The sequence below is a fragment of the Aedes albopictus genome, chromosome 1 (genome assembly GCF_035046485.1).
Source record: "Aedes albopictus strain Foshan chromosome 1, AalbF5, whole genome shotgun sequence".
Taxonomy (NCBI): domain Eukaryota; kingdom Metazoa; phylum Arthropoda; class Insecta; order Diptera; family Culicidae; genus Aedes; species Aedes albopictus.
Window position 1 is genome coordinate 229507876 of NC_085136.1, and position 13446 is coordinate 229521321.

General features: G+C 40.0%; 1 protein-coding gene across 1 annotated transcript in view; it reads right to left on the bottom strand.

The window, feature by feature from the left end:
- Positions 1-408: 408 nt before the first annotated feature.
- The window catches only part of LOC109430724 (uncharacterized), a 33726-nt gene continuing 20688 nt past the window's right edge, over positions 409-13446 (bottom strand). Inside the window, exons 2-4 of the mRNA XM_019706798.3 lie at positions 9001-9894; positions 6568-8599; positions 409-2294 (exon numbers count right to left, since the gene is read on the bottom strand). Coding sequence (XP_019562343.2) covers positions 1135-2294; positions 6568-8599; positions 9001-9894 — 4086 coding nt within the window. The 3' untranslated portion in view covers positions 409-1134. The remainder of the gene's footprint in view (positions 2295-6567; positions 8600-9000; positions 9895-13446) is intronic.

Here is a 13446-nt window from a genome sequence, read left to right on the forward strand (position 1 = left end):
ATTGTAATCTCATTAGGTAAACCTAACTCCCAACTCCTTGTTTCAATAGTGGAACTATTGATAAACTAACAAAATGCCATTGATTTACAACTAACATTTTTATGTTGATTTCGAAAAATTTGGCCAATTTGCAATAACTTTTGATCAAGAACTTTTGTCGGAAACACTTCTTGGCATAGAAATAGTCGTTCAAAGTCATGGGAAGGAAAGAGTTAAGTGACATCTTGTCCCATAGCAGATGGCCTATTTGCACCATTTCCGTTTAAGGAACCAACTTCTGAAAATTGCTCAAACTTGATGAAAATAAATGCGAAACCAACAATGTGCAACTTATCAGACACTGCCCTTTCTCAACCGAAGGGCAGAAAAGGATGGTGATATGTATTGCGAACAAAAATATGACATTGATCTAGCTAATAATAAATACCATATATAATTTTATTTATATATTTCCATCGTGTAGATGTATAGTACTTAAACATTGGAAAGGGGCATGTAAAATTGCATTTGTCCTTAGCAGGGTTTACTTTCAGTAAGGTGCTGGTTTATCTTTTTATGTCGAGTGGTGGATTCTGTGAGTGTTGGTGTGTAAATAATAAAATTGAATATATGTTACGATTCTACAAACGAATAAAAATGGGTTTACCTATAATGTTTAGAAATAGTATGTTCCTTTGTAACCACTCTCCATATCGACCACCCGAAAAGTATGTGAACTATTGAGTTTTAATTCTAGTCTATACTCTTTTTTTACATCAGCACATTCTTCAATTAGCCAACTATTCCGATTAGAAGGGGCGTGAAAGAAAGGATTTTTACTACATTTTCTGTTAATTTTCAGAGCATTTTATTTTTTACACTCCTGTATCTGACAATTGGTTTATAAACTGCATTGAATAAAAGACTACGAAAATAATAAAAACAAATACTTTAGTTCTTGATGTGCAGATGAATTTGCATTGTTTAACAATCCTAATAAAATGAAGAACTAAAATAAACAGTGTTTGTTCAGGTAATTTTGCGGTTGATTCTCTTACCAACTAACTTTTGTGTTTGCTAAAAAATGATTAAATAGGTTTTCTTGTGTCATAACTCTATGACCTTAATGATGAAAATAAAAGAAAAAAAAAACATTTACTCAACCATCTGCACCACCGGTTCGAGATCGTGATGGTTTTCCAAGGTATCGTAGTGATCGTCACTCTCCTGAAAACTCACGTCCGGTTCCAGTGGAAGGGGTTCGTCGTCAGCGTCCATTCCGTAGCTGTCACCGAAACTAGGTTGGCTACCAAACACAGAATGATAGCTGAAGTCAAAATTATCTCCGTTATTGCCCATCGGGGTTGGCCCTGCTGTTCCTGCTCCCATTGCGGCCATTTGGTGTGGGTTGAAACTATCCCACAAAGAATTGTTGTCATTGCTGCTGCCACTCATTTGCATACCGTAATCACTGTAGTCGATCCATTCGTTACCATTTCCACCGGGATGTGCCATTCCATTGCCACCCATGTGCTGGTGTTGACTGCCAGCTGAAACGGTCTGCGGTGGCATCAATTCCAGGCGAGGTTTCCGGGGCCTTCTCCTACGAGGTTCGCCTTCCGGTCGAATGTCGTGTACGTGTTCACCTTTGACTTGGTCCACTCGGCCATCCGCTCCAAGGTAAACCGCTGCATGACAACTACGAATCGCCGAACAGCGCCACACTTTACGACCGTCCTTTCGAACGTAGTGCAAGAAGTACCGACACTGCTGGAACACCAACACGTCACGGTTCTTCCAGTTTTTGACGATCTTGTAATCTCTCGAGCCGATCATAGTTTTCCGCCTGGCCAGACTGTTATTGGCAGAGTTATTGTGATAGTCTTCGGTTTTGTGGTTGTGCATCGTGTTGTTAGTACGTATCACTTGTCCGGCCAGGGTCGTGTAGAGGGACGCCTGGCAGTTCATCTTAGCCTCATAGTTCGAACAACGCCAGAAGGCCATCCGGTTGCTGGCATTCGTAGATACAAACTTGTAATGATAGCCATGGTGGATGATGAATTTGGGCAGCTGATGAGCCGATGCAGATGAAGATGATGCCGAAGAAGACGGTTCCAAGTCCAGACCCAATGGGTCTGCCGGTGCAATCAGCTGAATGTCATCGTCCAATTTGTTCCCGCTGCTCGGATTCCGAAGGGAAAGAGACGATGGGTTCATCATGTTGTCCATCACTGGTGGAAAACCGTGAGTGTGCATCATTTCTCTGTTAACCACGAGGGTCTTGTTTGGAAGTAGGAGAACCGTGGCACGGCAACCTGTAAACGATAAATTTCAATTGTTTGGTCAAGTTTGGCAATCGCTACTCGAAACATTCAAGCCTTGAATAGAATAGAACGTTTTTTTTTTTTAATTTTATATATTTATTTTATAAACCGATGTAGACTAGTACATTTTACATTTACATTTTTTCTTATTTCATAGTTTATAAATACCTACATAAAAAACAGGGAGTGGCACTAGTTTTCCCAAGCCGAAATATCCAAAAAAAAAGATGAAAAAATCCTGGAATCCGCTTCATATCTCTTAACAGACCAGGAAACCCGGAAAAGTCAGAAGAAATCTACCAAAAAACTGTGTCAAAACATCAACAAAACACACTAACTAGAAATCATTCAGAGGTGAACGCTGAACTTTGCCGAAGTTTTCTTTAGGACTCTACCCAAAATTAAAGGTAAATTTGACAGGATTTTCACAGTAAATCTGCCTAGAGCCTCACTCAGCAGTCCAGATGATCTTGTCCGAAATTTTCCAAGAATACCCCCAGAAATAAAAAAAGGTCGATCAACGTTTCACTCGTAGTAAGCTCCGACAAGAGAATGCAAGCCCTTGATAAAACACTAAGCAAGTCCCTGTATATGCACCAGGGAAGTTGATGTAGAAGATATGACCGAGTTTTGTACAAAATTCAAATTGGATTACATATTTGACAATGATGAACAGGTGCATCGCGAAGATTTTTTCCCTAAAAATTGCGCCATGAGCCAAAAGGTCTAAAAACCCCTGCTCCAAGCAACCAAAGAATTGAAGTGTCAAATATCTAAAAAAAATCAAAATTTTCAACGTCTGTTGTCTGTGATTTTTTTTTCATGAAATGCTGTGTCTGGTTGTCTAAGGTTGTCACTGGTTTTATTTTCTGCATCTGATATAAAAAAGAATTGAAGTGTCAAATATTAAAAATAAATCAAAATTTTCAACGTCTGTTGTCTGTGATTTTTTGCATAAAATGCTGTGTCTAGTTGTCTAAGGTTGTCACTGATTTTGTTTTCTGCATCTGCAAAAATAAATCAACGGCTGTTGTCTGTGATTTTTTTTTCATCAAATGCTGTGTCTGGTTATCTAAGAATGTCACTGATTTTATTTTCTGCATCTGACGAATTGAAGCGTCAAATATAAAAAAAATATAAATTTTCAACGTCCATTGTCTGTGATTTTTTTCATCAAATACTGTGTCTGGTTGTCTAAGGTTGTCGCTGATTTTGTTCTGTGAATCTGATAGTGAAAAGGAATTGAAATGTCAATTTTTTTTGTGAGAATTTCCCCGCGTGCTGCGTCTGGTTGACTAGTCACCGGACAGACAAACAGGGCTATTATATGTGATTTAAAAAAAAAATGGCAACACGGCAGAATGTTCTGCAATAGACCACCTCACGGCGAAATTCTATCTCTTTCGCTCTTTCAGAGAGTTTGAAAACAACAGGACCAGTACCTGCCAAATTTGACAGGTGCTGGTTCTGTTGTTTTCTAATTTCTCGTAGGAGAGAAAGAGAGCGATTTCTTGATGACGTCACCGTGCAATGGAGTATAATGATGCTCTCGTTCACGCGCTGCTGCATTGAAAGGTTGATCTGGAGGGGAAATATTGAACCAATCATTTGATCCATGGAATAATTTGACCCATGGTTTGAGCAATCTTCGAGAGGATTGATGTAACAATTGGAAATATTGTAGAGAAAATTGAAGTAAAATGCGCTATGGAGGGGAAATATTGCTGCGTGGTTGATCAAACGGAAGATAGGGGAAAAGTTGAATGATTGATATCAATCTATTTTCGAACAATAATATACATTCAATGTTTCCATAAAACGGTCAACTATTGATCAATATATGCATCGTGTGACTGGCGCTAGTGGCTTTTCATCAATGTTACTAAGGTAACATTAATGAAAAGCCACTGAAGTATGTAAATGTATTTTCCCAAAGTGAAATTTTATACCAAGTTTCATGTCCCCTCTTTGTGTTAAGACCGTAAAACGGTAAAACAACCAACATCAATAAATAATTCCAGTAAAATATCCATTTCAAAATATTCATCAGCGTTGGCTATAATAACATTATCTTGGTGCCTATAAATAGTGGACTCCCATTTAATTTCCATGTTATCTGTCTCGCTGCCAACCTTGCTTATAGTGGACTCACAGACAAACAGACGTAACTCTTAGAGGAAATTCATCAAACACTTTTGAACGGTGTCATTTTCATGAGCACACTGCCACCTGTTGGTAGAACCGCGCGCAACACTGTCGGCCATGATGGACTTCTATTTGACGATTTCTGACACGCACACTACTACACAAATTTGCCTGTAATTTTCGTTTGCATCATTCAGCAACGTGTACACTGGAAAACGTCAAAGCGAACCAACACTAGCGCCTCTGGTGGAACGATCGCGCAAATCAAATGAAATTTGAATTGGTGGTTAAATGCATGTGCCAAGCCGTTTTGAAGAGTGTTACGTCTGTTTGTCTGTGGTGGACTCTCCACAGTTGCTCCTCCTAGCTCAAAGGCGCTCTGATATGCAGAGCAAGCTCGATGATCTTGCCAATCGCTCCTCAGCGGCAGGTCTTACCATCAACGTCAACAAGACCAAATCGTTGGATGTAAACACGGTCAACCCTTCCAGCTTTACGGTAGCTGGGCAATCAGTGGAGAATGTTGAAAGCTTCCAATATCTTGGTAGCCAAATGGCGGCCGATGGCGGCACCAAGATCGACATAGTTGCACGGATCATGAAATCTGTGCTGCTATACGCCAGTGAAACCTGGTGTGTATCAGTGTAGAACACTCAATGGCTGCAGGTCTTCATCAATAGATGCCTGCGGTATATAATAGAGTGGGTCATCGTTTATATGGAAAAAAGAAATTCAATGGTATCCCCTCAGATCAAGGCTTTTTTGATCCCATTTAAGGACCCAAATAAGTGTGCAAAATTTGGGAACAATCGGTTATGTCTACGTTTTGCGCATCGCGTTTGAAGTTTGTATGGAATTTTACATGGGAAAACACACTTTTTTGCATTTCTCACATAACAAGCTCATTTTTTTCTAAAACCATGTAACCGATATAGTGAAAACATAGCCTAGGGTGTCCTGGAAAAATTTGTCGAAGACCGCGAAATGATCTGATGCTTATGAAAAAAGTTATAGCGTTGGTATTGCTTGGCGAAACAGCATGATTTTGTTGCTATTGTTGTTCCTTTACATGTCAAAACATAAACACATGTATGCGGTTCGTTGGTTATAACTATTTTCACAAGCATTGGATCGCTTTGCGGTCTTCAACAAAGTTTTTCAGAACATCCTAGGCTATCATTTAATAGTATCGGTTAAAAAGTTTCAGACAAACTTTTTCAACTTATGACAAAAATGCCAAAAAGTATGTTTTCCCATACAAAATCCCATACAAATTTCAATTGCAATGCGCAAAGTGTAGACGCAACCGATCGTGCTCAAATTTTGCACAGATACTCAGGACCCGAAACGGAACCACAAAAGCTTTGATCTGAGAAAACGGTTCCGATGACCCGCACTAGTATAATTCGTGCATGGTGGCCTCACAATTGGATCTCCAACGTGGAGCTCCATCGTCGATGTCATCAATAGCCGATAGCGACAGAAATTCGGGAGCGAAAGGGGAGGTGGGTCGGCCACACTCTACGCAGGGGCGGAAACGAAATCTGCAAACAAGCGTTAGACTGGAACCCAGCAGGACATCGCAGCAGAGGCAGACCCAGAGGCTCATGGCGGCGCAGCCTCAATAACGAAATCAAGCAAGTCGACAGAAATTTGACCTGGCCACAGGTCAAGGCGATGGCTGGCAATCGCCCAGGCTGGAAATCTTTCAATTCGGCCCTCTGCACCACCGTGGGTGCCCAGGACTGAAGGTAAGTCCACAGTTGATTTGGGTATATTTTTCCTGTAGGGACATTTTTCCATGACATTTCACAGCACTGGTTGCTAGAAATTCTACATTTACGAGCGGCCATGAGATCGCTGCACTCGTCATTTGGCATATATGCCAAACATATACGTTCAGTTGAGAGGGTTGAGAGTAGCAGCCCCTATAAGGTATTATAACGAAATATTCGCTATAAATGTGGGGTTAAAGTCCAACGCAGTGTAAAATTTAAAAAAAATCATAGCAGTTACGTGGATGGATAAGAACTAGGTACATAGTTAATGAACAAATAGACAATGACGAATCTTCACATAATAGATAAATAGATAATGACCGATCTGGTTCACAACTTACCCGCCACAGCCGAACACCTGAAGACGATCTTCCCATCCTTTCGCGAATAGTCCAGATAGTACCGCCCATTCTGGTATAGCACAACGTCCCGTCCCTTGGAATTTTTCGTCAGTATAAAATCCGACGTTCCGATTTCCTCCTGCGGCAACTTGACCACGGGAAGCTCCTCGTCGATCTGGCCACCGGCCACCTCGGGCCAAACTTCCGGCACCGGGTGGTTATGTTCCTGGTTACGCATACTGACCAGCTCGTACGTGTCCTCCTTGGTATGGAAGGATACCGGACATTTGGTTTCTAGCCTCATAGCGCAGCGCCAATAGATAGTACCCTCGCGTTTACGGGTAGCGAATCGAAACCGGTGTCCTTCGTGTAAAATGTAGCGGTGGTACGGTGGGGTGTATGCGTTCGAAGCGAAATCCGGCAGCATTCCAGGAGAGAAACTGTTGCTGAGGCCTGACATGGACATTCCAGTGGAATCGACAGACATGTTGGGAGTGGTGAGATTTCGTTTCGGGGGCATGTGGTTGTGGTCCACGAGCTTAGCGTAGTTTATGGAACCATCCGGAAACAAGTGAACCGCGCCTCGGCACAATCGGTGGGAAGAGCAACGCCAAACTTGTCCACCATTTTTCTTCTTGTAGTCCACGAAGTATCGCCAACCATTATAGATAAGGATGTCTTTGCCCTTATAATTTTTAATAATTTTATATCCATTGGCACGGGCTACTTCTTCTCTGGCAACGGCATTAGCAACGGGGTCACTGAGGTTAGGAAAGTGACCAGTTTCGGCTGCTGTTCGCTGCTGCCTTCCTGGTTGGCCATCAACGTCCTTGATAGGACTGGTAATTAAACTATCTTTAGTGACGTACTTTTCCAAATCTTCCGTTGGGGGATGTGTATGGACAAAGTTTTTAGCCTCTGCAATTGTGTTGTCCGGCATGAGGAACGCTCCAGCCGGACAGTTACGGAACATTGTACACCGGTACGAACGTTTACCGTTTTTGGACTCGTACTGGAAGTAGTATCGATACCCTTGATAAATAAGAAACTCCCGCTTTTGGCCACTTTTCACCAGCTGGAAGTCGGTTGATCCGGCGGTTGGTGCAGCGGGTTTCTCGGCCGGTGGTTTGATATTGCATTTGACAGCATTTTCTAATTCTATATTTGGGTCCGGAGGATCATGGTTGTGTGTTTGATCATTAGAATTGATAAACTCAAAAGTGGCCTTTGTATTCAACGACGCCAAACAGTTATTATCCTGCTTCAGCATGCATCGCCAGTAGAGTGTACCTTCAGGTCTTGCGTGACAATACTTGTAATGATAACCTTTGTAAACTGCCACTTTTGGTGATCGATTTTTTCTTTTGTCTTCTTCTAGATCATCTACATCATTTTCATTGTCGGCCTCATCGTTACCCATTTTTTCCTTTTTGATTAATTTCCCTAACTTTATTCTGCCATCAACAAACTGACGAATCGAATCGCTACATACGTCATCGTTTTCCAGAGTAGTGACACATTTCCATATTCTAACACCATCGGTCCTACTACTTTGAAGTTTAAATTTGTGCTCCTTATATATAAGAGCTTCGGTTTTGTCTTCTTCCTCAATGATCTTATACGATTCAGGGCTTTCATACTCCTCATCTTTATTAGCAAGTTCAGTCACAGCTTCCTTAACAGCTGAAATAATTGGTAAGGGTGGACGCGTAATCTGTTGTGGTGGACGGGGTTGTACCGGGGATTCACGCTGTACCATTAATTCATCGGCCTGGTCCGGGAGGACCACTTCGTGTTCACTTTCATCTGTCTCCGTAGGTGGATGAACGTGGTTGATCTTATCGTTTGTTTTGAACAGTCGACCCTTGTAGCTACAAATTTTGACCGGACAGCCACTAACGCTGCATGCCCAGTACCATTTCGGCAGGCCACTGCATGACTTGTTTCGCCGCAGAAAGCGATTACCCTCAAAGATCAGGTTGTACGAGTTTAATCGTGCCTTTACCACCTTGAAATTGGTGTATCCGCCGTCCTGTGGAGAAAAGTGTAAGAAATAGATTAGGCATCGTACAAATTACGCAACATGGGAACTTTCGAAACTCGACTCCGAATAATCGAGTTCGGCCTCTACATCCTAGGGTATACTTTTGTATTACCATTACCAAAAAAAAAACTGCCTGGAATGCCCAAGTTTTGTCCTATAGGTATAAGTATACTTATTTTTTGAGGGCCCAATGATATTTTTTTTATAAAACCCATACGTACAGTATCTAGATCAATCCTCTTCTTTGGTCATGCTACATAATTATCTTTTTAAACCTTTTTTCTGGCAATCACTAATAAGACACTCATGTGACTATACTTAACAAAAACTTCATGGAAAAAACAAAAGGAAGCAGTTTTCTAAATTAATGCAAATTTCAAAACACTCACCATGGCAAAGTTCGGATTCGGTGTTCCAGCGTGCAAAATCAGATCACGCAATCCTTCGTCGAGGAACTTTTGTACCTTCTTGGTATGCTCCATGGTACTCAACGAGAACGTATCGAATCGCCCTCCCATGGGGTTGCGCGGATTTATCGGATGAGTTGCGGGAGCATGGTGGGTGGATCGACCACCGTTAGAAATATTGAAGTGCTGGCGGAAAGCGCCTTCGAAGCCTCGTGGTGGTACTTGTGTTTGAGTCGGCTGCCGCAGCGGCGAGGATGTGTGGAATGAACTTGCAGCGAATGGGTTGGGACGGGCCAGAAGACGCTCGGTAGGAACTGTGGTGATGAATGTTTGGGGCCTTCCACGCTTACCGTCCAGATTTGAGTAATCGGTTATTTTGAGGGGTTTCAGCACAGAACCACCAACCTGTGGAGAAAACTCAGTTGTTTTCCAGCCTCGTTCCATGCCAGAATTATTGCTCGGTCCAAAACTGCTATCATCGTTACCGCCGTTCAGTAAGGACTGGTCGATCTGTTTATCACCGATTTGCGTTTCCTGTGCCAAAAACTGTCCCGGATTAAAATATCCGTCATCGTCGTCATCATCTTCGAGGAGTTCCTGCTTGACCGCACAATTAGTAGAGTCGGCATCTTCTGGCTTCTGGTCATCTTCTGTTTTATCCAACTGCTTATTTGTCTGTTTTTCTTCACCTTCAGTTGCAATCGATGGCGTCGCGACGGGATCGTTCGTAAGTCCTATCCCAGCGAAGAAATTTGTTCGTCGCTTCCGCAACAATTTGTCATTTTCCACACATTTTATTTTGTACTTGAAGAAGGCTTCAATACTAACGACACAACTATTACATATTTGTGCATTGTGATCGTCTCGAAAACTCAACTGAAAGCAAAAAAAAAATACACTATTAGAACAATTGCATATATGTATTTCAAATATCAAATTACAATACTACAAACAAAAGTGAAGATAAAACGAAGCCACACTTCAAATTTTCAAGAGCACGTAATACACATATTGCGCGGCGTCGTGTTTCCAAGGATTACATGTTGGCTTTGTAAGCGGAGGTCATTAATCATGGGTTCAACTCTTAGCTGGTAAATTTTAAATCCTTTGAATGAAGAATAATAAAGATGTTAACAAGTCCAAGGCTTATTCAGTCTCTCTCTTGTAATTCAGGATCACCAGTACTTAAACTGCCGTATTACATTCAATGATCATACTTAGATACTTAGGTACTCATGTTAGGAGCGGTTGATCAACGCCCCAGTGGCAGGGAAGGATTCTAAGACCAACTGCAGGGTTGTTACGAGAAGGGTGGAAAAAAATCCGCGCCAAATCCGCGCGAGCAAAATTTGAATCCGCGCCAAATCCGCGCGATACTGGAAATAAATTCGCGCCAAATCCGCGAGAGCGTGAATGTATTTTTTTATTTCTTCACGTTATTGAAGAAATTTATTAAATAAATTCAACTGGAATGGACTAGTTGAGCGCTGGAAGAAGAATAAACTGTTGATTCGTAAATCAACGCAACTCATGCTTTTTGAAAGTGAGTTCGAAGACATTTCGGCAAAACTCTCCTTATTTTTAAAATTTCAAAAACATTCCTTAAGGTGAATATAGAACGAAGCCGAGAAAAATCATGTCGCATTTTTAATAGACTTCTCAACTGAAACAATAGGCCATATGAATAAAGTTAAATACTTACAGGGGATAGACAAAATGATCGGGACAGGCAAAATTTTCATTTTTCAAAAAATGTTCAAGTGGCTGTAATTTTTCGAAAAGTGCATCAAATATTCTCAAATTTTTACTGTAAGTTTATCAACTAGTTGTGTATCAGTGGTACAAATTTGAGAAAGATCGGGCCATTCTCCACGAAGTTTTAAAGGTTCTTGGGAAAGGTGAATTTATCCGGTAGCCAACTTTGAGCTGTTATATCTCCGGGTTCAATGAACCAAATGCAATGAAATTTTGACCATTTATGACTTATATAATAAGCTATGAAAAACCGTTGACTTAACTTCAAATTTTTAACACGGAAGAAAATTACAACGATTAGATTATTTTTCTAATAAAACGTCAAATTATCCAAAATTTCAACATCGTTTCAAAATTCAAGTTGCAAATTATAGTTGATTTAACTTCCCTCTAATTGACATATATATGAATGTGTTTTGAAAGAAAGTATCAACATAGCCACCAACAAATTGAAAAAGTAATGGAAGACATATCAAAAATAGACCAATTTGCTAAAACATCGTGAAAAAAATAAAATCGCTATTACTTTTTCTCTTGTTGAAAATTTTAAGTTAAGTCAAATGTTTTTCAGAGTTCATTATATAAGTCATACATGTTCAAAATTTCATTGCAATCGGTTCATCAAATCCGGAGATATAATAGCTCAAAGTTGGCTATCGGATAATATTACCTTTTTCAAGAATTTTTATAACTTCGTGGAAAATGGTCCGATCTTTCCCAAATTTGTACCACTGATACACAACTAGTTGATAAACTTACAGTAAAAATTTGAGAATATTCGATGCACTTTTCGAAAAGTTACAGCTAGATGAACATTTTTTGAGAAGTGAAAATTTTGCCTGTCCCGATCATTTTGTCTATCCCCTGTATGTTACTACTTTACTAAATCTATGTGAAGCCGTGGAACAAATCTCTGTTAATCTTCACAGAGATCTCAGTAAAGAGTATTTACTCAGCTTTGTTCATATGGCCTAATGCCTCGAAAATCTCTGAAAATATTGAACACATTAGTAATGGTAATCTGGGTAAATTGTTTGTGGACTCTTTAAAATAATTATTGGAGGAATCCTTGATAATGTTCCCTGATAGAATTACGAATGAAATACCAAGAAGGATTCCTAAAGAAATTAATGGCAGGGTTCTAAGATGTGGAATATTGTTAGAATTCCCAAATAAATGACTCCGGAAATCCTTGTAATGAATGCATGTAAAAACTCTACAGAACGTTTTTACAAATTATTGATAGATTTGATCGATTGTCTTGAATTTTGTATTTGTTGAATTGTCTTTGGAAAAATTACTTGCGGAATATTTAAAAAAATTCCAGTTGAAATCAATATATGTATGTATGCCTGAAGAAATCTCTGAGAAAATCTGCGAAGAAAGCCAAGAGAAATTCTAGGCTACCTGCAAGAATCGATGCTATCGATGCTATACTATTTATTCCTGGAAAACATGACCAGGTAAACTGGAAAAAAACTTGAAAACGATCAAATCACCAGGAAGATTTCCAGAACCATACAGATTGGGAAATGAAAAAAAAACAGGGTAAATATAGTATTTTTTTAAGTGACAAGATTTGTCCTGCAAAGGTTTAGGTAGAACAATACACTAACTGTCCTACCCAAGACATTTTACGTGTCCTTAATACTCCTTGCGCATCAAGGAATCAAAATATTTATAAAGTTTTTCAGACTAAAAATTGAAAACTTTTACAGAAGTCAAAAAAAAAAATGATAGCAACAAGCAGCAGGCTTAGTGAATACCATTTTCATTATTTTATGTATCCCTTTTACATCGTATGCATTACAATAATAATTGTAACTTTCTTTAACATATCTAGAATAATTTTTTTAAGATCTCAAAACAGTCTTTAGAAAATTTTCTAAGAAATATCAAAATAAATCTTTTGATTAACTTTCCATCAGTCGCGTACTTGGCCACCAAGCATTACGCTAATGCTGAGTACAAAAGCGAGAGTTTTTCAACGTGATGTTTAAAATACTAGAGCACGATTACACAAGCGTCAGGTTTCGATATCCGTATATGAAATCAAGGATCTAGTATTGTAAGATCCTGTTTTAGAAGAATCACAGTCATTCTCAATAATAATGATTATCCTGGACCAAGGGAAGTTCATGTTCTTAGCAAATACCCGGTATTTTCCCGGTTGTTTGCGATTCCTGGTTAATTCCCGGTTTTCCCGGTTGAGTGGCCACCCTGTACTTGGGACTTATGGTTGGTTATGGCACAGAGAAACAGACGTCACACTCCGCTCGTTTCCCATCGATCACCTTTTTAACGGTTGATTCAAATTTTCGGTAGTAGGTCGATTGATCACTCGCTGCGCTGGCGCCGTTTCTGCTTCTGTTGACGTTTGCTCACTACCCAAGTAACATTTTTAGTTTTATGCAACACTACGAGGTTGTTATAAACCTGCATCCTTAAACCCTTGCCTTGACTTTTCAATCCTCATTGCTTCTATCGAAACCTCGCGAAGAGTAGAATCCGGCCAGTTGGCCCACTCTGGCAAAGGTTGTGGAGGGCACATTTTCGAGACATATCAAGACAGAATGGAAACCATAAGGCAACACTGCGGTCATACTGAAAGCGTTTTGAAAACCATGTGACCGCTTAGATAAAAGCAGTTTGACATTTATAGAACCTTTTTTC